Raw genomic sequence first — 24,858 nt, forward strand, 5'->3', positions numbered from 1 at the left:
AATCCAGAGGTAAAAAAAACAAAACATCTTTTAGATTCTTATTTGATGAAAGTGAAAGTGACATAAATACTTTTTACACATATGTGAAAAGTTCAAAGGGGATGCATACTTTTGCAAGGTACTGCGCCTGTTTATTTATTTTATGACAAAACGAGCAGCAAATTACCGAACCACTATAAACAATGAGCTTATACTTACTTTGTCCTCTAGGTGGAGTAGAGGCTGCATCAAGACAGCAGCTTCTCATCTGAGAAACAAAGTGAGCACTAGGTGGGGTGGGGTGGGGGGGTGCATCAAAAGAACAGTCTAGGCCATGTTTTCACATTAAAGCTGTGCAAAACTGAAGGAAAAACATCAAATGCACTGCTGGAAAAAAAAGACCTAAGAAGCAGCAGATGAGGCAGAAAACTTTAATTGAAAGACTTTAACACCATACAACTTTTGCCACTACCAGATGTTTTTGTTTTACTTTTTATTTTTTTAAGTTTGTCGAATTATTTCATTCCAGATATATAAGTCTTTGCATGTGGTCTGATGAGTCAGCAGCCATTATAAGTGATCTATCTCTCCGACTTCCAGACTCTTTCTTTTAATCTGGATATTGTTGGAAACAAAGGTCGCCTCTCTCCAGAGTGGGAATCATGGTTGACGAAGAGCTGCAGGACTGTGGGAGCAGCTACTGTTTTAGTCACCCAAACGTTCAGCCCCCTGTGTACCGTGCCATCATAGTCGAACCTCTTCCCCTCACCTCTGTCCTCGCTAAAAAGCAGACCTCGCCACTCCTCTCATCCCCTAATGGTCTCTGAGTCAAGTGGGACGCTTCTTCTCCGACATGAAAGGCAGAAAGGGAAACAGACTGAGAGATTCAGACAGTTTTAGCTTAATGTCTCATGACTGAAGCCACTGTTGTTCTCACTAAAGTTATTCGCCAGACGTTTTTGTAAAATCAACCAAACTCAATATAGATTACTATATTGAGTTTGAATATGTCAAGGTTGTTTTTCAAAAGATTTTCTATTTCGCTGTTTTACTCAACATGTCTCTGACGATATGGGGCATAGAGCATATCTCAAAATCTGAGATCTATTATATCTATGTTGTGATTTTCCCCCCTACTTAGATTTATTTTTAAAATTCTTTCTTTATATGTATTTAATTGGCCTCATTAGCACCATATGTAAGAATATTGCATGGATTTCAGAAAACTACGGCAATCATAAAACATGTGGAAGCATTTTGAGAAGAAGCCAAGGCTCACTCTGTAAAAAATTTATTTATTTTTTTGTCTAAGATCTTTAGTGATTATTTAAAGTCAAATTGCTATAAGAAGCAACCTGGTAAATGTGTTGCATTAAGATTATGTTCCAAGTCCCAACTTTTATGTCTGCCCATGCCATTGCAATTGGCAAACATTGCAATGGCATGTTCTCATATGAGAAGGAAGAAAAGGGAAACAATCTCATTGCGTGAGGATCAGAAAGAAAGATATTCTTGAAGTCTCATGTAAAGATTCAAACAGGATTATAAGTAGTTAAAGTTCTGGATTCTTGTTCCTCCTGTGATGTCATCAACCCAAATACACATAAAGTAGGGTTGGGGCGTTTCCTCTTCAGTGTGGAAATCCATACGACATTTCTCAGCTGCGCTTTTTTTCTTTGACATTTATTAGTGGAAAAACAAGCAAAGAAAAAATTATGTTGGCAACATTTTTTCTTCCTGATTAACTTATGGTTGTGACAAAGTGAATCCTTCCCCCCCCCCCTTAAACTAGGCCTTTCTCTTCACTGTCAGAATTCAATCTACCGCACAAAGTGGGTGTTGTGCTATGTTTGGAGGTGTGCATAATATTGATTGTTCACCCACAGTCATTAAAGAGACAGCAGAACGTGGCCATGGCACCTCTGGGACTGAGTAGGAGAAAAGAATAGGTCCAAATAAAACCCATAGAGGATGTTTATGAGATTGAGGAGGAGGAGGAGGAGAAGTAATGTCAGCCTGAGAAGGAAGTGTTTGCACTCTGCCATTGCCAAACCACTTCTAACGAGATGTCGGCTGTCCTATCTCTACAGCTGGTGACACAGCCCATCATTTGCGTACGTGTGTCTGCGTGTGTGACAGTGTGTGTGCATGAGAGACGGTGGGAATGAGTGACTCGAGTGTTGATGAGCATGTTAAAGTATGGGCTGTGTTCTTCCTGTGTGAGGAAGCATGTGCAGCTCGGGTTTGTGCAGTGTGCTGCGTGGCTCAGATGTGTGTGGGTGGGCTGAGTGGGTGCACAGGGAGACTGAAGATGCACTATCCTGTTTCTCATAAAGTGAACAAGACTGCCTCGGCAGATAGAGAGAAATGGAGGAACACTTCTGTGATTTAGCCAGCCTTATTGTAATAAGTCGTCTATTATTGAAAACGGCTCCTTGCGAAGTTATTTATACCGCTTGACCTTTTTCCACATCTGTTGCGTCACAACCTCATGATATTAGAAAAACACAAAGTAGAGAGCAACTGGGAAGGATAGGGAGACATAATATTCAAAACGTTTTTTTCTAAGAGTGAAAATCTGAAAAGTATGGCATGTACTTGCACTTACTCACCTATGTAGATATTTTTCCCAAACCACCTGTTCAAACTTCAACATTCGTTCTTCTAGAAATAGATCAGGCTGCTCAATAAAATATGAGTTTTTCAGGTCTGGACTTTGACTAGACCATTTTTAGACATGAACATACTATAATAATTCCCATCATAGTTCTGGATCAATGTTAACATTATTACATTGTAGAAGATCACATTCTTAAGTCAAATATAAGATTCCCATCTATCTTCACATAAACTGTTTCTTATTGGTACCCTCAGAAGAATGCATTCACACATCATGACGCTGCTACCACCATGTTACAATGTAGAGATGGTGTGCTCACGCATTGAGTTTGGAATGTAAACCTAAAATTTCCATTGTCCATTGGGTTCAGCTCTGACCAGAGACACTTCTTACACAGCTGTGCTGTTGCTCCAACACGGCTTTTGGCAAATTGCAAACAGAACCAGCTATGGCTGTTTTCTGGCCACCCTTAAAAACAAGTCCATATTTCTGCTGTTCACAGCTGGTAGTTTTCTTGACTCCCAAAGCTATCATGACCATCTTGTGGCTGTCCAATATTTGTTCCATTTTGGGATGTTGGATTGATGAATTAATTGCTGTTTGAGATGTTCAAATTATGAGTTATTGTTTCATAGCCCAAACCTGCTTTCAACAACTGAATATAATGATCCATATTAGTCTGTAGGATGCTGTTTATTCACAAATATTTCCTAACAATCTTCTGAGGTCTTGACAGAACAGCTGTATATATATAAACTTACGTTACCAGTTAAGGAAGTTGTGAAGGCAACTCTTGGTCTGCATTTTATTTTGGGGTGTCAGAGTAAACAGGTACTGAATATATATGCCTTGTCCGTCTTTTCAAACTTTTGTAGAAAAGAAAAAAAAATCTTGTAGCATTTACCCTTTACTTCTCTATCATGCACCGATTTGTGGTGCACATAAAATCTTATTAAACTACATTAAGGTCTGTAACTGCAATGTGGCAAAATATGGAAAAGTTAATAATTTTGCAAGCCGCTGTTGCCCTATATGTGAGAAGAACAAACATCACTGTGTGGAGAAAACATCTGGAGATATGATTAAAGCATCTGTGCCATTAATCCACGCTGGCTCTCCAACTATGCAAAACATAATTACTATAATAAAGCCATGTTGACTAGTAAACATTATTGCTACCAAACCTGGGAACTTTGTCTGCAGCTTGAAAAACACACATTTATGTTATAAATTATTCATGAGATTTCTTGCATTAGTGAGCTCCACAGGAGACAGAAAAAAGGTTTCAGCTTCAATAAAACATGCTTCCTCTGATTAAATACTCTGCTACTGTTGCAGAGGAGAACGAGCGGCTGAACTTTTAACAATTTAATGCAAGGGCGAGATGTAGGTGAACATCAAGGGGCCTGTTTGAAACAAACACATCCTCAAGTTCCACTGTATAGTTAGAATGGATTTATTAATGCCACGACTATACACCAAAGTTCAGGTACTACTCAGTTAACTATTGAAGCACCAGGGCTCTGAAAAAACTTACAGCACAACACAGGAACAGAGCATATAGAACTATTACCGGATAAGGTAAAACGGTACCAAAATGCATCTGGATAAGAGTGTAGATACGGCATGCTTACGGCTCTGGAAGATCAGATTTATAGAAAAATGCTTGTTGTGAAAAGTCTTATCACATGGTCAGAAAGATATAAACAACAAATAGAACATACATAGCTACTTTTCTTTTGGCGATTTGGATGCTTTAATTGTTTTTGTAAGCAAGTCAGAAAAAGGTCAAAATACAAGCACATCAAAAAACAAAAACAACAAAAAAACGTGGCAAATCAAAAAACAACAGAAGCCACCAGTCACAAAAAGTGATGCATACAAGGTGTATACACAGGATATTTGCACTGATCCATTCAAAAAATAAGCCCTGTTTAACTTTTGGCAGACATTCATTTTCACATTCACAGATCATCATCTAAAAACTAGCACAGTACCAGAAATTTCACAAGTACATGCAGTGAGTCGCAAATTCTGGGTCATACATATCCGTACTGATGAGGCTGCCGAAGAAGCAGGGAGGGAGTGTTAAAGTTCACAAATATTTCACATAACACACCCTCGAAACTGTTCATTTTCTAAAGCTAACTCATGTTAGGGGGGAGGTGGAGGAAGGGATATGATTTTGTTGGGGTGGGATTAAAAAGGTAAGCCTGCAAACCAGCTTATGCCAGCTTGAGCCACACATCTTTCACTACCTCTTCTTGACTCTTCTCCCTCTCATCATCCAGGTCAGGACAGGGGCGTCACTGCTCCGGCACAGATGTGTCGTCTCTCTCTACTGCCCCCGATCTTCCTGTCTCTAAAAACAGAAATAGGCGAGGCGTAGTCAGGATATGAAGAACCTAGAAAGGACTGTTCCTATATCTATTACCGTCAAGGTTAAAGAGCCTCTCAGACAAAGCGACACACTGATCGTACTGAAGTTGAGAAAAGCTATTGGAAAAAAAAAAGTGAGAAAGCGTTTGGCTCAAATATGTTTATTACCTCTCCAAACTTTTAGTGTACAGTTTATACTGGAGTTTTCTTGAGGGTGACTGTTGAAATGACTGATGAGAACGTCTCTTGTAGAAAGGGGGTCTACCCCTGCGGGAGGAGCTCAAGACGCTCAGTTTCCCTCCGACAGGTCCATTAATTCTGCTCCGCCGTTTTAGGCTTATACTGTACCTAATGCACCTGCAGCTATAAATACATCTCCTACCTAAAGACACAAAGCATCCAGCAACTGGGTTAGGGAGAATTATTGATGCAGATCCACCATGTTAAACACGCTCACCTGATTAAAACCCGGCCATACTTGGGAAAGAAATGGGTCATACATATTTAAAGTTTTATTTTAAGTTCATGGAGGTTGATTAGAATTATGAGGAGTGAAGGTTGATGGAAAGAATTATCTTTGTAATCTGCATTTCATTTTTTTCATTCTTTCCTTTTTTTGTTGTTTTCATTTTCTTGCCTGAATGTAGGTCAGTCATCGCCTCACCATATGTAGCTTTGGTTATTCTATGGCCAACGTTTTTTGTACCTCTCCATCTAACTACGTGTCATTTCGTACATGCAAGAGTACAACCAACAATCTAAGGTGTTTTTCTATCTTACTCAAACTCTACTTCAGGTAAATGTGAACTTAAAAAAAATATCTACCAGCATGAGGACACTTTGAGTTGTTTTGGTTTGATGAGGAACATCCAGAGTCTCAAACAGAGACTCTCCTCAAAAGGATTGACCTACTCTGCTCACTTTACCCTTGCAAGCAGTGTTGCAAAAACCTCCCAGAAGGTAATACACTGTCAAAATAAACTAAGCCTGTAATTCAAAACTAAGACTTGTTGTTTATGTATATGGATGTAATGGTGTGCTAACATACAATACGTATGATAGGAAGACTGGGTGATGCAAAGGTATGAAATGGAGTCTGAACTGACTGACCTGCACCTGGTTGAGGATATGTGAGTCATGCTAATTTTCTTGAAAAATGCAACAGTTTTCACTTCTTTTATGTCATGTTTTCTTTTTTTATTAATGATCTTTTTTGTGTTTCTTTTTTGTTATTGCTATTTTGTTTTGTTTCTCGCAGTTGCCTTCGTTTTCAGGCTCCAGGCTTCAGGATTATGATTGTTGTGCCAAGTTCACCCTGATGCTTGGATCAGATCGTGTCTGTCATGCCACTGAGTCAATAAAGACCAACATGCAATGAGAAGAATATCTCACTGTCCACAGTAAGATTTAAACATAAAAAAAATAAGACGTCAGAGTAACCATTTCATTCATCTTAACCCTAACATATCGTCACCTTTCTAAAGGAATGACGGTGGTGATTATATAAAATTTTTGTTTTCAAAATTGTACTCATCGCTCCAAAGACACATCCTGCTTTGGTAAAGATCTGAACAGAACGAGAGATTATAACTGTGATGATTATTCGCTCAGATCATAAAGAGAAATTAAGACATTGACAATATCACCCAGATGTTTTGGTAAGGCAAAAGTCTTATTTTAAAATAAATTTACAGAAACAGGAAACCTTTTCTACAGGTTGCTATATTAATCAAATACAAATTAAGTTATGTATTTAGCAAACATTGGAGGATTATTTTATTGGTCAAGCACAAACTGCCTGCACTTTGCAAATTGCTCCATGGTTACAAATGTGACGCAATGTTTGTTAAAAGAAACATTTCCGAACTCAAGGTTCAACATCAATTAATAATGTTGGTAATTAATTATCAGTAATGTTGATAATAATTAATATCCATAAAGCAGTAGTATTAATCTTACAGTTTGTGGCAACTCTTCAAATGTAAAGTTCTAGTAGTCTATATATCTTATATCATTTGAATTTCTTTTGCTTTTATTAAATTTTTTAAAACTAAATTTATTTCTCACTAAATTCTGTATTTGAGTTCTTGTCTACATTTCTATGTAAATTGTTTCATTTTGTATGTTTGTTGTGATGTGGGATAAAAAATAAATAAATTAAAAAATTATATATATATATATATATATATATATATATATATATATATATATATATATATATATATATATATATATATATATATATATATATATATACATATAATAATAATAAAAACATTTCCTTGGACTTTTGTCACCGACAGAAATGCTGGTTTGTAAAGCTTAAGCTCAACTCGTTGAGTATTTTGTAATGTAATAATTAAAAGTTACTTTTTTTTCCCACCTACTCTCTTACATCAAATAGAGACTAGTAAATAGGTGCGAGATGACGGTACTTGACATTTTCCAAGCAAACGGAACCTGAATACCTTCTGCCTCTTGCATCTAGAGGCAGATTAATCTGAGCTCTCGAGGAGAAAAAATGAACTGAGACATTCAGTCATCTGTCGCTATCCCGTGGGGTAATTAAATGAGTCACTCAGTTATGTCTTGCATTAATCACACTTGGGTTAAACCATGAGGGACTTTTAAAAGACAGACTGAATTATGTATAGGATTAAATGGCTGTTGTCATAATGTTTAAGATTATATTAGTGTTCCTTCAATATGTGTTTGTCTCAGAGAAGACATCCTGAGAATATCAGATCATGTTGCTTTTGTGAATATATTTGGCTTTATCTAAATATTCTGTCACTGTGATTAAATAAGTAACTTCCCCATCACTTACCTTAAGTTGTCTAGTGTAGTTATGACGTGATGAGAGCCTCTCTTACCATATTTACAATCGCTAACCATAATGCCCTCTTGGCTGCATTATGGGACTTAGTCTTACCCCTTGGCTCTACAACACTGACCTGAGCCCCCCTGGCTGCTGTTGAGCACATCCCCAGTGCTGCTCACCTCCTCCCCTTCGGTTTTGTCCTCTGGCTTCATCTTCTTACGAGTCATGTGGCCGCGGAAGCCAGCCTGGATCTTGGCAGCAGCTCTGTTGGCCTCGGGGTCGTCCAGGGGGATGTCCAAGATGTCCTCCTCCTCCTGGGGTCGGCTGCACTCCTCCTGCTACGAGAACAAGCGAGTTTACAGCAGTGCGGGGAACGGACTTGAGGATCATGCGATGGTGTTTTCTCTTAATTCCTTTCCATGAAACACTTGTGGGAGTTTTTCCACCGATAACAGATTGTGAGACCATATTTTGCTAGGTTAACTGTAAATGCTTAACAGTTGTATTTTTTTCTTTTTCTTTTTTGCCTGAAGCATGTTCGTTTTAGCAGCTGTGATCCGTGTTCTCAGTCTGTCAACATTCAACTCTTTCCAAGTTTTGATTTTGTTTTTGTCAATGAAACACTGCCGGTTCAAATATACTAATTTAAAAAAAAAAAATTTCTGGGTTTTGTTTTATGAGTTTTTATCTTCAAAGAAGGTGAGGAAAGAGTTCAATCTTTCATCATGAGAAACTAACAGTGCCCAAAATTTGAAGACTGCAGATTGAAGGTACTTTACATCATTCCAAACTGGCCAAATTCACACCCAAAGTCACCTGTCAAAGAAATAAAAATACACCTTCTCTTCAGCATTCCCCCCCCACAAAAAACAAGACGATCCAGCAAAAAAAATTGTTGCAGTCCACGACAGACACTCAGAATCCACTGTCCCAGAGGACAAGCGGAGTGGGCGGGAAGAGAAATTCCTGCTGGTGACAAATTGTCAGTGAAAAAGTGCCACGGATATTGATGAGTTATGTAAACACCTATTCAATTTTTGTGGAGACAACAGATTGTGCGTACGTCGTGCTTTGCGTGTGGTAACGAACTGACATTTCCCACTAAAGAAATGCAGCCCACAGAACGGTCCCACTGCCATCCCGCTATCTCAGTGAAGCAGCGCATCATGTCTCCAGTGAAACCCCTTCTAGTGTGGGAGTGTGACCACCCACCTGTTCGGCCAGCATTCATTAGCCTCTCTGTCTGACTGCTCACAGAGCAGCCAGCATCCAGCTCTTTCACAGGAGAACAGAGACATACACTGGCAAACACATCTACTGTGTAAAGTTGGAATGTTTTTTTTCTTTACAACATATTCACTTCTTTTAAAGAATTTAGCTTTGAAAAAAAAAAAATAATACCAGGAAAAAAAAAATAACTCACCGCCGTAAAGGACAAAAAACAACAATTCTAGCTTCTGCATGCAGTTTGACATTCCCAGTAACAAAACCTTGGGGATTGTCTTAAAGTAACAACAGATTCATCCAAACAGCTAAAAGGCGTTTAAAGTTCATTTGAAGCATTTACTCACATTGTGACAGTCCATTTCTTTTGCTCTGGGACGACTTCAGTCTTCAAGTGAGCTGATCTAGTTTAACTGGAGTGCCTAAATAAATTCTGACTTGGGCCAAGGAGGACGCTCTTTAAACGGGTTTCTGATACAATACAGATGCCTGATTGGCTCTCACTAACAGTCGCTGTATGTTCAGTAACAGTCGCTCACGCACAGAGGGAGAGGGAGAGAGAAAGAGAGAAGCAGGGACACACAGGGAGAGAGGGAGAAGAGAAAGAGAGACCTCCTACAAACATAACAGCATGTGTTTCATCCTTTCGGTCTCATTAGGGTTGCTGACCTACTCTGCTCACTTTACCCTTGCAAATGTCTAACAGATCCACAAAGTACAACATCAAAATGGAAATTACACATCACATGAGCAAGCAAAAGATTTAGTTTAACCCTCTATGGCATGGCGTTGCCCTCAGGCAACAAACCACATAGCTGTACCTCACATTGCTCCTTTATTTTATTTTTTGGGGGGCATGATTTTTGACATATTTTTGTCCAAAAAATAGTTCTTTTATGAATATAGTTTTTGTTTGATTTGTATTTCATTTCTCATAATCAGTGTAGACAATCTTGGTGTTCTAGACCAATGTTACCCTGAGGCAACAAACCCAAATCTGGTTCCAGGAGGTGTCAGAGTCCGATTTTATGATTGACATGTAATTAGGGACCACCAAGCTCCCAAAGAATGCAGGAAAATATTTCTTCCCCACAAAAATAAAAAGTCATGCCATAGAGGGCATCTTTGTGTAAACAGAAAGCCGGTTCTGCACGGAACCTGTATTATTAAAATTTGACAACTTTCTCCATCACGGTAAGAAACTTCACAATTAAGAAAAAAAAACAAACAAACAAAAAAAAAACCCCAGAGAGTCCAGCCTGGACGTACTATTTAAAGTCCAGATGGCAAAAAAATTCTACTAATAGTGTGAAAACAAAAACTGTGCAAGCATCTTGGAACGTTTTTTTTTGCGCTGGGAGGTGTTATAAATTTATTAGAGGCAGAGAGAGCTAACAGTCCTCTCCATCCCTCTGATCCCAGCTGGTACGGCCGCCCACACTCCTCTGCAAGCCTAACAGACAAGACGGGGGGAGAGAGGGAGGACCAGAAAACATCCATTTATCCACGTTGTATGTTAAACAGCAACGCAGTGATGCCAATTAGCTGAGCAGTTCATCATGGTAATTGCGGCACATGCCTTACAGCTCGAAGCTGAGTTGCTCTGATAATTAATAGATCAATATTTAGACATTTTAAACACATTTAAATAGGTGGTAACGAATCCCTATGTAGCTAAGCTGCTTCATTTGTATTGTGAACATCAGTATTTAAAATTGAGTTAGTGAAAAGTGAAAATATAAGTCATAACCAAAAATACGTAGGTGTCACCATAGCTGTCTTAATGTTGCAAAAGTGGCCTCATTTTAACTTATGTTAGGGGATCTACTTTTTTACTCAGTGAGTTAGAAACTGTTCTAAAAGGTACAGCACTGATACAGAGGGTGCCTAGCAACTATCAGCATCACCATCTCCTATTAAATCCATGACGATACGTGGATGGTGAGGGAGTTACCATAGTAACATTCTCGGTATCCCTTCCTACACTCCCTCCCTGTATGTTTGGAGAAGCCTGGTTGGTCCAGACCAACCAGATGGGGGTTTTACCTGTGACAGCACTGAAAATGTTTGAGAAATTGTTTAGTCGTCCTTTTAGAGAGATTACAGAGACCAGTTTCACTCTGGGGGCGCTGCGTTGGCTTCCAGGAGGAGACTTGATCTAATCCAGACTTTTTTCTTTTTTTTTTTACAAGAAAACAGGCATTGATACAGAGGGATGAAGACCACCTAGTCATTTCTATCATCATGCCAGAAAAGATGGCATTTAAAGTATCAGAGGGAAAATGACACATCATTATAAAGAATGAAATATTTTGGAGACATTTTCAAACATTTCCCTCCAGACAGAGTTGTGTTCCTATAAAAGGCCCCAGTTTCTGTCAGAGGTTTACAAACACCAAACATTAATATTTATGTCACAATAATGTTGAGCTTTTAATGATTTATTTAAATGATTCTCTATTTGAGAGTGGATACACAGTATATACAGGATTAAACATATGTGGATACACATACAGGATTAAATAAATACACAGTATATACAGGATTAAACATATGTGGATACACATACAGGATTAAATAAATACACAGTATATCCAGGATTAAACATATGTGGATACACATACAGGATTAAATGGATACACAGTATATACAGGATTAAATATATTTGGATACAGGATTAAATATATAATATTGGAGAAAAGGTAAAACAACAACAACAACTACAACAACAAACAGCACTTATGTAGTCATTAGCAACCTTCCGGCATATTCTGCAAGGTTAGTTGATCCATCTTCTGACCCAAAATGGCGGAGTTCATTTAAAATATTTCTTTTCCTGGCTCCAAGCCCATGAACTTTGAATGAGGTCGAGGTGTGGGGCATTCCAGAATCTTCAGGCCTGTAGATATGTTGAAAATATGGAAACATTTATTATTTTTATTGCTTTTATTTTTAATTAATTAGTTATCAAAGTGGTAAGAACAAGGAGCTCTTTCTGGCCTGGAAATTTTCCTGCTTCACAAAGACTGTGTACAACTCATTTACAGTGTCGAAGTCCAAGGCTGCAGAATTGATTTTGGTCATTTTTAAATTTCTGACCAATCATGTGTGAAATCACACTCAAAAAAAGTTCTGCCCAGAATATGTGTCAAAAACAAGCCGAAAGAACTCCTGAAGGGGCGTTGCAAAAACAGAATGGCGTCATTAGTTGCACAATTAGGCGGTTTCAATGCAATAAGGGAGGCTTGCTCAAATATTATGGAGGGTAATATAATGATCAGTTTCAGTTCTACTCAAGTTATGGCAGTAAAAGAAAATTGCTTGCAGAAATTGTGCAAATATTAATTTTACTGCATAGGAAAAGTGTGAAATGCATCATAACAGAGACTGGACAGTTTCTCAAACAACCAGGATTACCTTGTCGCTGTTGTTTGCGCCTGCTGTGCTCTCCTCCTAAATCCCAGCAGGTCCTTCCTCTTCCTCAGCGTCAGCAGGTGTCCCATCAGAATTATCAGAACGAGTCTCCTCATATTCATTATCCACTTCAGGAGTAAAAATTTCATCTTCTTCTTTAAATGTCACCTGCTTGAAGGACTTCTCAGAGACTGTTGGACTTACACTGCTTTTCTCAGGAGAAACTTGAGTCTCCGTTATTTCCCCCTCACCTTGAGTCTCTGTTATTTCCTTCTCTTTTAGAGTTTCAGTTACTTCCCTCTCACCTTGAGTCTCAGTTTTATCCCTCTCACCTGGAGTCTCAGTTATTTTCCCCTCACCTTGAGTCTCTGTTATTTCCCCTTCACCTTTAGTCTCTGTTATTTCCTTCTCTTTCAGAGTTTCAGTTTTATCCCTCTCACCTGGAGTCTCAGTTATTTTCCCCTCACCTTGAGTCTCAGTTATTTTCCCCTCACCTTGAGTCTCAGTTATTTCCTTCTCTTTAAGAGTTTCAGTTACTTCCCTCTCACCTTGAGTCTCAGTTATTTCCCTCTCACCTGGAGTCTCAGTTTTATCCCTCTCACCTGGAGTCTCAGTTATTTTCCCCTCACCTTGAGTCTCCGTTATTTCCCCTTCACCTTTAGTCTCTGTTATTTCCTTCTCTTTCAGAGTTTCAGTTACTTCCCTCTCACCTTGAGTCTCCGTTATTTCCCTCTCACCTAGAGTCTCAGTTATTTTCCCCTCACCTTGAGTCTCCGTTATTTCCCCTTCACCTTTAGTCTCTGTTATTTCCTTCTCTTTCAGAGTTTCAGTTACTTCACTCTCACCTTGAGTCTCAGTTATTTCCCTCTCACTTTCAGTGTCTGTTATTTCCTTCTCACTTTGAGCTTCATCCTTTGCTTCTTGTTGGGTGTCAGGATGAATTTCATACTGATTTGCAGGTAATTCGACAGCATTTTCCTCAAGCTGGGTTGTTATAGTTTCTGTCTCTTCAGCAGAATATGTGTCGTCTTGACAAATTGATGTTTTTGTTTCACCAGGCTTTGAAGCAGAGGCGTCCACAAGAAAAGTCAAATGTAGAACGCTCTGAAGTGATTCTGATTCTACAGTATGCTCTTCTTCTGAGCCAACAGTTTCCTGCTCTCCAAATGCACCAACTGGTTGATCTTCATCCTTATATTCCTGATCCTCCCACCTTTGGGAAGGACTTTCCCCCTCGCTTACATCTGAAGTTTCATCGGCTTGGTCCACCTGAATCAAGCTCAGGTGTAGTAGGTCATCATCTACTTCACTATCTAGTCCGATAATTTGACTAGGTTCAGCTTCGGTAAGCTCATAATCTTTGTCTATCCCGCTCTGTTCATCTGCTTCAGATGTCTGTTCTGTATCTTGTAGTTCAGTTTCTTCATCCTGTGAGCCTTCAGCCGAATCAGTTATATCTGAAATTGGAAGATGTTCGGTGGAAAGAGCTGCATCTTCAACTGAGTGACTTGGCTCTTCTTCAGTTTCGAATTCGCTTGGTTTTCTCCTAAGAAACAACGAAATGGAACATTTTTAGAAACATTACAGATTAAAGCAATGCTTAGAATTTATTAAATGCATCTTTCGAACTCAACTGCAACCTGTGTATGTTCTCTGCTGCTTTTAGTCTCAAGTAGTTCTGTTCCGCCATTTCCTCTCAGCCATGACAAAGAAAATCTTCTTTTTTTTTCTTCTTCTTGTTTGTCTCACTTAAATGTTTTAGGTCATCAAACAAATTTTGATATTGGGTATAACCTGAGTAAATACTAAATAAAATTTTCTGCTTGAAAAAAATCTATCCAATCGAACCCTACACTACGTGAAAAGGTGGCCACAGGCATGACTCTCTTGTTAAATCATGAATTAGTTGTGATTAACCATATTTTTTGGTTTAATTTCACAAGCCACATTTACTAAGTGCTAAATTACTAATCAAGAAATCACCTAAGTAGAACATGTCAGCAAAATGTGGCCCAAAAAAACAACACATCAGGCCTGTTCTAAAAACACATCAAGAAAACAAAGCAGTCAACTGAATAAGACCACTGTTTCCCAAACTTGGTTTATTATGGGGGCACTGCACAAGCTTGTTATTTCTCCATTAACTGCTTAAGTCTGTTGAAGCAGGCAGACCTCTAACAATACTTCCCATGCAGAGTTCACATGCTTTGAGTTCCAAGGATTTTGGACAAAATTTAAAAAAAAAAAATAGGTGATGTGTTTCTGTACATATTTCACATCATTAATTCTAATTGGATTATCAAATCAGCTGAATTTGCTAGAAATGCATTGGAATTGCTCTTAAATCTTTGCTCTGAAATCTCAATTACAATACTAGTGTAATTGTATTACACTAGTATGAGTTGGATTGATTTTCTTATATTTCAGTATAAAGGGATACTGAAACAACAGAACCTATTTGTCTTCAAAAGTACATTGAGAAAACAGTGGTTGTAAAATGGCCTTATATTAACTCACTTAGTAGAGTTGAAAGGTCAACATAAAAATGTAATAAATGACAAATTGAGTAAGGTTTTTTTATTGATGAAAATGTAAACTCCAATGTAATTTCATCAGAGCACATTTCTATCTTTTCTCTCATGTTCTTCATCTCCCTCTCCTCTTGATCGTGCTTGCTGCACTTAAAGTGACACTCACTTGGAAACGTGGGCCTCCTCTGTTGCTGTTTCCTTTTCAAGACCAACAGTCTGGAAAAAATAAAAAATAATAATACAATAAACTAACACAGACTCAGTTTAGTTAGACATGTTAAGAGCTGTAACTTCAAAGAGTGTCTACCTCTGTACTCTTGAAAGCATGGTTATTGTAGAACCTGTCTTCCAGCTTGGCAGCCCACTCAGAAGGGTCCATCCCACTTTCTGTGAAGAAAGAAGGAAACACAGTTTGTCCTTATTTAATGAAACATGAAGTTTCAATATAGTATTGTTATCTCATTTTCTTATGATCGGTTACCTTCTCTTTCTTTCAGAAGTTTGTCAAAATACTGCGCTGCATATGCAGGGATGTTGTCGGGCTGGTCCCGGAGAATCTCCCGGGTCAGTCCCTCTAAGAGGGCCCCAAATCCCCGAGGTACCCTCAGGTGAGTGTTGGAAAAAGGCACTGACATTTTCCTGAACCACGTGTCTGATTCCAAGCTATAATAACAGCAAAAAAGGTTTCCGGCTTTTCACAAGTGAAATGTCACCACTAATTTAGCATCTGTAGTTAACGGACTTTCTAAATGTTGTTTGGGTTCGTAATTAAATCGCGCTGTCGAATCGGTTAACTGTTTAAATGTAAACCATCTTTCTTAAAAATCCGTTCTAATACAACGGTTTGTTGTGACCTGGTAGCATTTTAAATCGACCTTTACCGAATCGTTTATAGTTATCTAGCGCCACTACTAGTGCCGTGTCTTGTTGATATCTGTTACTTAGCAACGGTTCCAAGTACGGAGACAAATAAGGGTCATGTTTGACGCAACACATTCCAGCATAGTTCAATAAAAAAAAAATCTTTATTTCAGACATAACATGATAATACAGGCAAATAGAAATACCTATAAACAGGTTTTGTATTTTTAATAGACTTAGAAAAAAAAATCAATGATACATTCATAAAAAACATTTTTTTTTAAATAAATGTGTATAAAAAAATCAAATAATACTAAAGCGTATATTACAAAAAATGACTTTCACAATTGTATAAGATGAACATAACATAGCTTTTAATGAAAAAATGATTATTGATTATCCCCATTTTCTTTTTTTTATTGAAAAAGAGAAAATGAGTAATTTAAGATGTTTTTAAACAATAGGTAACTGCGGTAATCCTGGATTTGTTCAAAGAACACCAAAACAAAACAAAACTTCTCATAATGGAGGATCGTATCCACACAAAAACAAGTTGTTTTCTGAATTTTCAAGTCTACTTCTACAAAATTATCATGTACTTCATTGTGATTAACATAAAAAAATCACGGTTTGCTTAACTTGGGGCTTTCAGGTTTGAAAGAGTAAATACAACTTATCATAAATATCGTGAACTTTTACTAGACATAAAACGCTGTATTAACAATGTGCTATACATGTGGATTTCATCTGCTGAAACATTTAATGTATTTACATTTATATTTAATTTACAATCAGTTAGTTTTTCTTGCAGTTATTCAGTTATCAGATTGGCACAATTTTGTTTAAAGACAATCTTGATTATTTACACAATCCTGATTTTAAAAAAATGTTTATTTGCCCAATTTCCTTATTCAAGAAGTTTTATTTTTAGCTGTTTATCTGCTGTAGCAAAATAGGTCTCCCTGTTTTTTTATTTTATTTTATTTTTGCACAAGACTAACAAGAACATTTACAACATTTTAACCAGAGAAGATGCATAAGTATCTATTTTCCATCCTCCCTTTACAGCAGACCTGCACAATAAGCCTCTACTGGGTGCTGAAATAGCTGTGTGTAGGCTAATGTATCCCTGGCACAGAGGTTATGTGAACAAAATGCTGCTTCTACAAAATCCCAAGAAAAGACAACTCAGAATGCATGTGGATTGGCACAAACATATTATGTTGTGAGTATTTTAGGGGCTTAATGCAAGCTCTTTTTTTAATGTAAGATTTTGAAACTCCAAATAAGCAGAAAGAGGATTTGGTCTTTCAAAAATTTGTTCAGGGTTTGTCTTTTAATTGTACAAAACCATCTTTGAAACGTTTTTTTCTCAAGTATAATTATTTGTCCCTTTAGAATGATCCATGTGAAGATAAAAAGAATGCATTAAAACTTAACTGAATCATCTTATACACTTAATGCATGTTGTCCATATGTAGGCCTGGTGTTGTCAGAGTGAAAAGCATCAGAAAAACAAGAAAGAACCTGTGCTCTGTTGTCCATGATTACTCTCTATTTGCGTTTTATCACCTCTGCATTTTAAGCAGCACTTGATTTAATAGACCTTGCAAAAAGCATTAACAGGAGTATTTGAATCACGGTTTACACAGTTAAATGTAAGTTTCTGAAATGTGATTGGAAAATTTACCGAGGTACGGTGGATGCTTCCTGGACCACATGGTCCAGTGAAAGGCAGGCTGAAGTGCTTATGGTCAGGCATATGTGATAACCGCATACTCAGAGTTGGTGCTCATCTTGCGGCTGACCTCTCTGGGCTGGGGAACATGCAGTCTGTCAGCTGAACGCGAGGCCTGCAGGTGGCATCTTGGTTCATCTCCCCGCCACTGCACATAAACCAGAAAAAAAACAACTTGTTTCACAATTAAGTATTGAATCTCTACTAAAAATCCTGCAAATACACACTAAATTAAACGGTATATTTAAAAATCACAACCACTTAATAACAACAAGCTACAAGTTTCCTTGACTCAAAAGATTACAGACCTCTGTTTTACAATGTAAAAAAAAAAGAAATTAACCATGAAAAAACAACAGAAAAACACACAAATAGTCTATATGAGGTGAAAATTACATGAAATAAAAAACTGCAATAACTTGAATGCACAAGTGTGCAAATCTTTCAATTGATACTTTGCTGGAAGATTCAGTTGTTTTTTGTTGGAAGTCGATAAGCTTACCACATATTGACTTTAAGACACCCAATCTAACTCAAACTGAAAGTCCACAGGGGAACCCAAACTGTTCTAGGTTTGGCTATAGGCAACCCTTTTTCTTATCACTTGATATATTGTCAAAAAGGTCTTGCTGATTTTCATCTATGCTTGGATTAACTAAAATGGAAAAACAATTCATCTTGAACCCTTTGTATTTTCTTGAAGTTTATTTTTCTGTAACGGCATAACGGATGCAAATTTGCAGACGTCAGAAAACTCATACTAAGACAGCTGAAGCTTAATTTATGTACGTAATTGGATATAATGTACAGTTAAGATAAAAACAGTTTTTACCCTTTCCACGTTTAGGTGTAAAATAATCTTAAATTTCTCTACTTTTTTCTTCTTTTTGGAAGTTACATTAACGTTTTGGAGCTGGTTAGCCAGACTTCTGATTTGAATCTGATAGAAAATATGTGGAGGGAAAGAAAGACTAATGTCAAAGAGGCTTTCCAATCTCAGAGACTCAGAGCTCATCACCAAAAGTTGAATCACCAAAATACCTATAGGGAAACATTAAACAAGATGACCACCAATTCTAATGTGATCTGGCTTGTTTTCTATTGAGGTTTGAGGTTTATCTAGATGGGCTGATTTCTAACACTGGATAGGGAAGTGCACAAGACAAAGGTATCTAAATGTGTGCGCACGTACGCATTTGGACGATTACCCCCATTTTTATTTTTTTTATTTCTCTGAAATATTTCCTTTGGTTGTTTAGTTGAATTTCTCAAGATATACATCATGTAGAAGTCGTAGAACATTTTTTAAATGATCCTGATCTACTCTTTTTCATCGGAGTATCTGATAGTTTGACACTTTTAAGATCCACTATATACGAGTCATGCTGTAAAATAACTCATTTATAAATTGACGACTGCACTGAGGTTCTCCATAGCCTAAATGGACAAAAGTCATTGTTTTTTTTTTGCTTGTCTGTGCTGAAAATGGTTGTGTTTTAATGTACTTAACCAAATCAAAATGCATACAAGCTAAGCCATCAATGTTGCTTAACAACTGATGCAAATTTATGAGCAATTTGTACTGCCAACTAAATATGTATAATTCTAAAATCCATAAATATTTGGAAATAAAAAAACTAACTAACACACAAAGTAAAACATTTCTTCTGAAATGTCTTGCATGCAGTAAGGTGGATCGAAACAAAAGCAGCAATATCTGTCAAATTCTCTTATGATTCTTGTAGCTAATGACACATCTAATGTAGCAATAAAACAGAAAATAAAGCAGCACTTTAGCACTAGATAACATAAACTAAGCATATATTTGCAAAAGCCTAATTATCATATAGAGACTATATTTAAAAAGTAAAATAAAAAACTACAAGTTTTTTGGTAAACCCTCCTGTGCAATAAAGATGGAGATGGAATGATAGGTCAGTTCATAGGTTTGAGCTTGTCTTGCTTTGTCTCTCACCTCTCCTGTTCCTAAGTAGCCAACCTTAGTGAGCTCGGGTGTACTGACCCCTCGGACGGTGATCATTATGTCTGCATATGGAACCTCTGTGTCCTCCTCATTGTCTGGGTCAAACAGAACAACGCATTTTACTTGTAAATATTAGCCAACATATGGACTATAATTCAGATGGTTCTGCGTGTTTGTCTTACCAGGCAGAGGAATTCGTAAGGTTATTTTCTCACTTTGTGTTGATAGCGTCCCTGGATGGAGAAGATGGCAAGCGTTAGCTGAAGAGCTCTTTCTGTATGCTTTTTATTTATCTGATATTTTTGGTGTTTTACCTTTTACTGGTAGGAGGACAGCATTTGGGGATTGAGATGAGCTGGAAAAATTGAAAATAATGATGATTTGTAAAATCTAAATCACAGATTTCACTGTTAATCGTGCAGAAATGCGAACAAATATGAGCTTAGACGGCTCACCATGATTTGGACACAACCCGCTCCCCTGGAATGAGAGGCATTGCTGTCACACTACATTAAAATCTGTGCATTTTTCATGCTTTCATCTAGGATTTACACATATTTTTTGCAAAAGAATATTACATTGTAATCACCTCTACCCTTCCAGATGGGCTTGTTGCGATTTACGCACAAGAAGATGGCCAAAGCTGCAAGAACCATGGCCACTGTGACGGTTACCGCTGCCAAAACCTTCATTACATTAAACTGTCCTGTTGTCATAAAAACAGATGTATTAGAATTTCTTAAATGTAAAAACATTTTTTTTATCATTTAGAATGTTTTTGTTTTTGATACTGCCTCACCTCTGTTTGAAGTCCCTGATTCAGTAGGAAGCGATGCTAAGATAATTAAGATCATTGTATTAAAGCATATGGATTAATCAAAAACTGTTCAAATAATTGTTGCAAATATAGAATATTTTGTATTAGACATTAGAAAGGCTTCTCACTATTTTCAAGAAGATTGTTTGGGTTACTTGTCCATTTTGGGACAGTGTCTTGAGCTACAAATACAAGAGAAAGGGTGATTCAGTCCTTGGTTTCTTACACAACTTATGTTATATCTATCTATCTATCTATCTATCTATCTATCTATCTATCTATCTATCTATCTATCTATCTATCTATCTATTCTATCTATCTATCTATCTATCTATCTATCTATCTATCTATCTATCTATCTATCTATCTATCTATCTATCTATCTATCTATCTATCTATCTATCTATCTATCTATCTATCTATCTATCTATCTATCTATCTATCTATCTATCTATATATATATTATATTTATATATATATATATTTATATATATATTTATATATATATTTATAGATAGATAGATAGATAGATAGATAGATAGATAGATAGATAGATAGATAGATAGATAGATAGATAGATAGATAGATAGATAGATAGATAGATAGATAGATAGATAGATAGATAGATAGATAGATAGATAGATAGATAGATAGATAGATAGATAGATAGATAGATAGATAGATAGATAGATAGATAGATAGATAGATAGATAGATAGATAGATAGATAGATAGATAGATAGATAGAGCATTGCATACCTTGAAGTCGAAGGAAAACAGTGTGAACTGTTGTTTTTGTGAGATTAGGGTCCTCTGTGTCTTCTGTGTAGCAACTGTAGTTCTTCTCTGTATCATGAGTAGAAATGTTTGATAGGCAGATGGACACAGTGCAAAAGCTGTCATTACTTTTAGTTGTGTTACAAGGAGCGATATCAGACTCTGTCCTCCAGGAGCCGCGGACAAATCCAGCCGAGCAGTTATAGGTGCAGCTCAGCATGAGACTTTGCCCCTGTCTTACCATCTTGTAATCAGTGGGTGCCTTTGCATTTTCAGAAATCACACTACCTGCAAAGAGAGAATAATGTAGTTACATTAGAGAAATAGAAGTTATGTTATAATTGAAGATGAAACATTAGGAATAATTGTTTTACCTTTTAGAACTGAAAGGAAGAGTATGGTTAAGTAGACTAAGACCTGCATTGCCGCTCCTTTTTTTCTTATTTCTTTGTTCCTTTTATTCAAACATAAAATACCCTGTGTTCTTGCAGCCTGCTGTTGGTTGCACCTGCACATACCCACATATATGTTTCTCCTCTTGAGTTCGGGTACAGGAAGTGGTGTTCAAAAGGATTCAGGGGTGTGCAAAAATAATGCACAACTTTCCATACATCGCATCTGGCTTCCTGTCAGAAAAATGCTGTTAAAAAACAAATAGGGTAAACGCATCATGGAACACAATTATGCAATAATGTTTTTTTTTAGTTTTTTTTTTACTGAAGATAAAGTTTTTTATTTGTGGATTAATATTATGTTCATGCAGTTGACACCAAGCTTTTTAAAGGCCTCACAGCACATGTTAATGCAGGAAGGCTGAGGGTGTCATTTGCTTTTGTAGCTTTGTGTCTGCTCCAGCAATAGCTGTAGTCAACTTTTGATGCTTCTCTATATTTGAATTATGTATTTTTCAATTATTTCCCTGGGAAAACAAAATGTACCTTGTTTGCATCCATTTATTCCATGCAAATAAATTACTTTGATATATTCTATGTCTTAAATCTCCTACTTACAGTGAATGACAGCTCATGGGTAGCATAAATAATTTGCTGTGATCCACTAACAGAAACAACTAGGCTAGCGTTTGCACTTGCTCATGCATAATGAAAGTCACAGATACAGTTACAGAACCTAATTGCACATCACTGTCAGCTTGAGTCACCACCTGGGAATCACATTTCGTGCTCATTTCACTTTCAGGCTCTAAACATTTATCCATGTAGGATTAGACCAAAATGCTGTGCTCTGGAAATGGAGAAAACCTGTAACATGCTCTTGTGTACAGGATTAGACATCCAGATATGATGTGCTTGGTGAGGGCTATGTATTTGCTATGTGTTTTAGCTCCTGGGGTTATTCTGCTGCTCTTCCAACCTGGAGCTGCTTCAGGTAAGAAAAACAATCTTCATGCTTTTATTATTTCCTAAAGTGCATTTATCAACATAATGACCAATTCCTACATTCTCCCTGTTTTGGTGTGAGAAGTCGCAGAGGGGAGTGCAGATCTTATCCTCAATGATGAAGTGTATGTTGGTGTGTGTCCAGAAGGAAAGTACTTCAACCAGCAGCTTTGTTTGGATTGTCCTTCTGGTCATTTGTAAGTCGTCAGGCATATTTTAAACTATAGGACAGAATTTTATTAGTTTTTTTTTTTTTTTTTTTTTTACATGGGATAGAATAAATTAATAATTAATGATGTTTCACCTACTTTATTTCTGCTCTATAGCTGCCCTGGAAATGTATCTGCACCAAATCGATGTCCAGCAGGAACATTCAACCTCTACACAGGGAAAATCAGCATCGATGACTGCAAGGTAAAACACTTTTTCACAAGCCTTTGATTGCTTAAGCCCAAAAGGTATGATTTACATTCAAATAACCCTTTCCCTACAATTTTACTTGTTATAACACTGAATTAAATATAATCAAGGAGAAAAGTTTTCCAAACATTTTGACACCGAAATGTTGTAGTTAAAGTTGCAGTGCTTTCAAAAATTTGGATGCTCCTTCAACTTCCCAAACTTTTGTTACTTTACAATCACAAATTCAGATGTATTTTATCAGGATTTAATGTGATAGGTTGTGACTAACACATAGAAGTAGGAAAATTATATATGGTTTTCAAATCTAAAATGTGGGGTCCATTTGTTTTCATAACTTCCATAACTAACCCCCACGTTCTTTAGTAACACTAAACAAAATCCTTCAAACGCAGCTGCAATTTGTGTTTTGGTAATACAGTTCACATAGTTAACATAGAAATTACACAATTACGGGTTATTTTAATTAAAATAAAGTAAAATGGCTGTTCTTTATGAGCCTTTATTTTTTGTCTCATATAAGGTCATTAATGTTGCAGATGGCAAATAGTTGAAAACAACAATACTACAATCGTTTGGAATGTTATAGAAAAGCTACTTTATTTTGGCTAAGTGACAAAATTACCCTGGTTAACTTTAGTGAGCAGAAAACCACACGTGTTTGGAGATTAAAAAGCAAAAATTCAAGGTTGATTCATATTACATTTGTAAAAGAGCACTGGTGAACAAACGGCTTTGAAAGGTTTGAATAGAAAATCAGTGGCATGATTTGAACTAATGTGCCTCCATTCTGACTGAGCTTTCGCTATTTTGTTCAGATGACTTGATAAACATTTCAGTCTATAGGTGTGCAAAGCTTCTAGAAACATATCGCAAAAAGCAAGCACCTGTAACTGCAGCAAAAAGGTGGTTATGCCAAGCTTGAACTCAGAAAGCTGAATATAAATCCAAATCTTTCTATATTTATATATATACTTACTGCCCAAATTCATATTTGTTTAAATTATGTGCTTTTATGTGAGCTCATTGCTATTTGCTGTATGTTGCAGCCTTGTATTCCAGGCCTGATCAGTTCAGAGGACAGAGTGGATTGCCGGCTGTGTCCTGCAGGTTTTTCATGTGACGTCACCAATGGAACACTTTATTTATGCCCAGCAGGACAACATTCACCCGAAGGGGTCCTACAGTGTCTGACCTGCCCTTTTGATTCTGTTTGCAAGTTTGGGCTTCCTTATAAGGTCACCATCAACCATTAAAGACGTGAAAAGAATTGAAAACGCTTCTACAGCTTGCTGCACAAAAAGAAAATTTACTTGTTTTTTTACGGTTTTTATGTGCTCACAGTGTGCACCTGGAAAGGAGCCCGACGTGGATCACACTGAATGTATTGAGTGTTTCCCGGGTTTTTACTCCACTGTTTGTACGGCTTTGTGTCTACAGTGCCCCGCAGGTAGTACTTCTAGACAATATTGCTTCTCTTTAGCTATTGCGTCTGTTCTATTTGATAGTTAAATGTCATAAATATGTGCCACAATACCTAAGATTGTGCCTTATGGCTGCTGTAGGAAATTACTGTCCAAACAGTGGGATGTCACAGCCACTTCCCTGTCCTTCTGGTTGGACCTCCACACCTGGACAGACTTCCTGCCGTAGATGTAATGATACATCCTTGCAGTGTGGGGGCGCTGTGGCACCCCACTGGAGCCAGTCTGTGTACAGATCTGGTCAAGCCAACACCTGTAGACCGGGAACCTACAAGCCTGTAAAGGAAGATGGAGATTGTATTGCCTGTCCAAAGGGTTAGTGTTAAATATTGCGTTAATATTTTAGTAGGTTTTTTTTTTTTTTTGCTTCCAGAAAGAAACCAAACATGAGTTGGTTCTTGTTTATCTCGTTG

At 37.2% G+C, this 24,858-nt stretch overlaps 2 protein-coding genes across 3 annotated transcripts; both read right to left on the reverse strand.

Moving 5' to 3' along the window:
• Nucleotides 1-4,039: 4,039 nt before the first annotated feature.
• On the reverse strand, nt 4,040-15,873 carry LOC102228362 (calcium-binding tyrosine phosphorylation-regulated protein). Its single transcript, XM_023351709.1, has 8 exons — nt 15,450-15,873; nt 15,276-15,355; nt 15,135-15,184; nt 12,481-13,983; nt 10,420-10,476; nt 9,371-9,395; nt 7,933-8,134; nt 4,040-4,961 (listed from the first exon to the last, which is right to left on the reverse strand). The coding sequence occupies exons 1-8, from the start codon at nt 15,601-15,603 to the stop codon at nt 4,906-4,908; spliced, it is 2,127 nt and encodes a 708-aa protein (XP_023207477.1). The 5' UTR covers nt 15,604-15,873; the 3' UTR covers nt 4,040-4,905.
• Nucleotides 15,874-16,137: 264 nt separating this feature from the next.
• On the reverse strand, nt 16,138-21,644 carry LOC111611945. Of its 2 annotated transcripts, none has more exons than XM_023351006.1 (10): nt 21,519-21,644; nt 21,127-21,432; nt 20,497-20,550; nt 20,351-20,386; nt 20,141-20,257; nt 20,007-20,031; nt 19,866-19,906; nt 19,734-19,784; nt 19,591-19,646; nt 16,138-17,715 (listed from the first exon to the last, which is right to left on the reverse strand). In XM_023351006.1, exons 1-10 carry the CDS (start codon nt 21,565-21,567, stop codon nt 17,584-17,586), a joined length of 867 nt encoding a protein of 288 aa, XP_023206774.1. In that variant the 5' UTR covers nt 21,568-21,644; the 3' UTR covers nt 16,138-17,583. The 2 variants fall into 2 exon arrangements, with proteins under 2 accessions (XP_023206774.1, XP_023206773.1); XM_023351005.1 differs by having other exon boundaries at nt 19,543-19,646.
• Between the last annotated feature and the right edge of the window lie 3,214 nt (nt 21,645-24,858).

The sequence above is a fragment of the Xiphophorus maculatus genome, chromosome 18 (assembly GCF_002775205.1).
Source record: "Xiphophorus maculatus strain JP 163 A chromosome 18, X_maculatus-5.0-male, whole genome shotgun sequence".
NCBI lineage: Eukaryota > Metazoa > Chordata > Actinopteri > Cyprinodontiformes > Poeciliidae > Xiphophorus > Xiphophorus maculatus.

What these genes read in the sequence shown, in the direction of transcription:
- LOC102228362 (XM_023351709.1), bottom strand. Translation starts at nt 15,603, where the DNA reads ATGTCAGTGCCTTTTTCCAACACTCACCTGAGGGTACCTCGGGGATTT. An exon ending in GAGGAGGCCCACGTTTCCAA is followed by an intron (nt 13,984 to 15,134) that starts GTGAGTGTCACT and finishes GTTGTTTCTTAG; the next exon opens with GAGAAAACCAAGCGAATTCG. An exon ending in AAGAAATGGACTGTCACAAT is followed by an intron (nt 8,135 to 9,370) that starts GTGAGTAAATGC and finishes TTCTCGTAGCAG; the next exon opens with GAGGAGTGCAGCCGACCCCA.
- LOC111611945 (XM_023351005.1), bottom strand. Translation starts at nt 21,567, where the DNA reads ATGCAGGTCTTAGTCTACTTAACCATACTCTTCCTTTCAGTTCTAAAA. An exon ending in ATCAGGGACTTCAAACAGAG is followed by an intron (nt 20,258 to 20,350) that starts GTGAGGCAGTAT and finishes TTATGACAACAG; the next exon opens with GACAGTTTAATGTAATGAAG. An exon ending in GCCCATCTGGAAGGGTAGAG is followed by an intron (nt 20,032 to 20,140) that starts GTGATTACAATG and finishes CTCTCATTCCAG; the next exon opens with GGGAGCGGGTTGTGTCCAAA.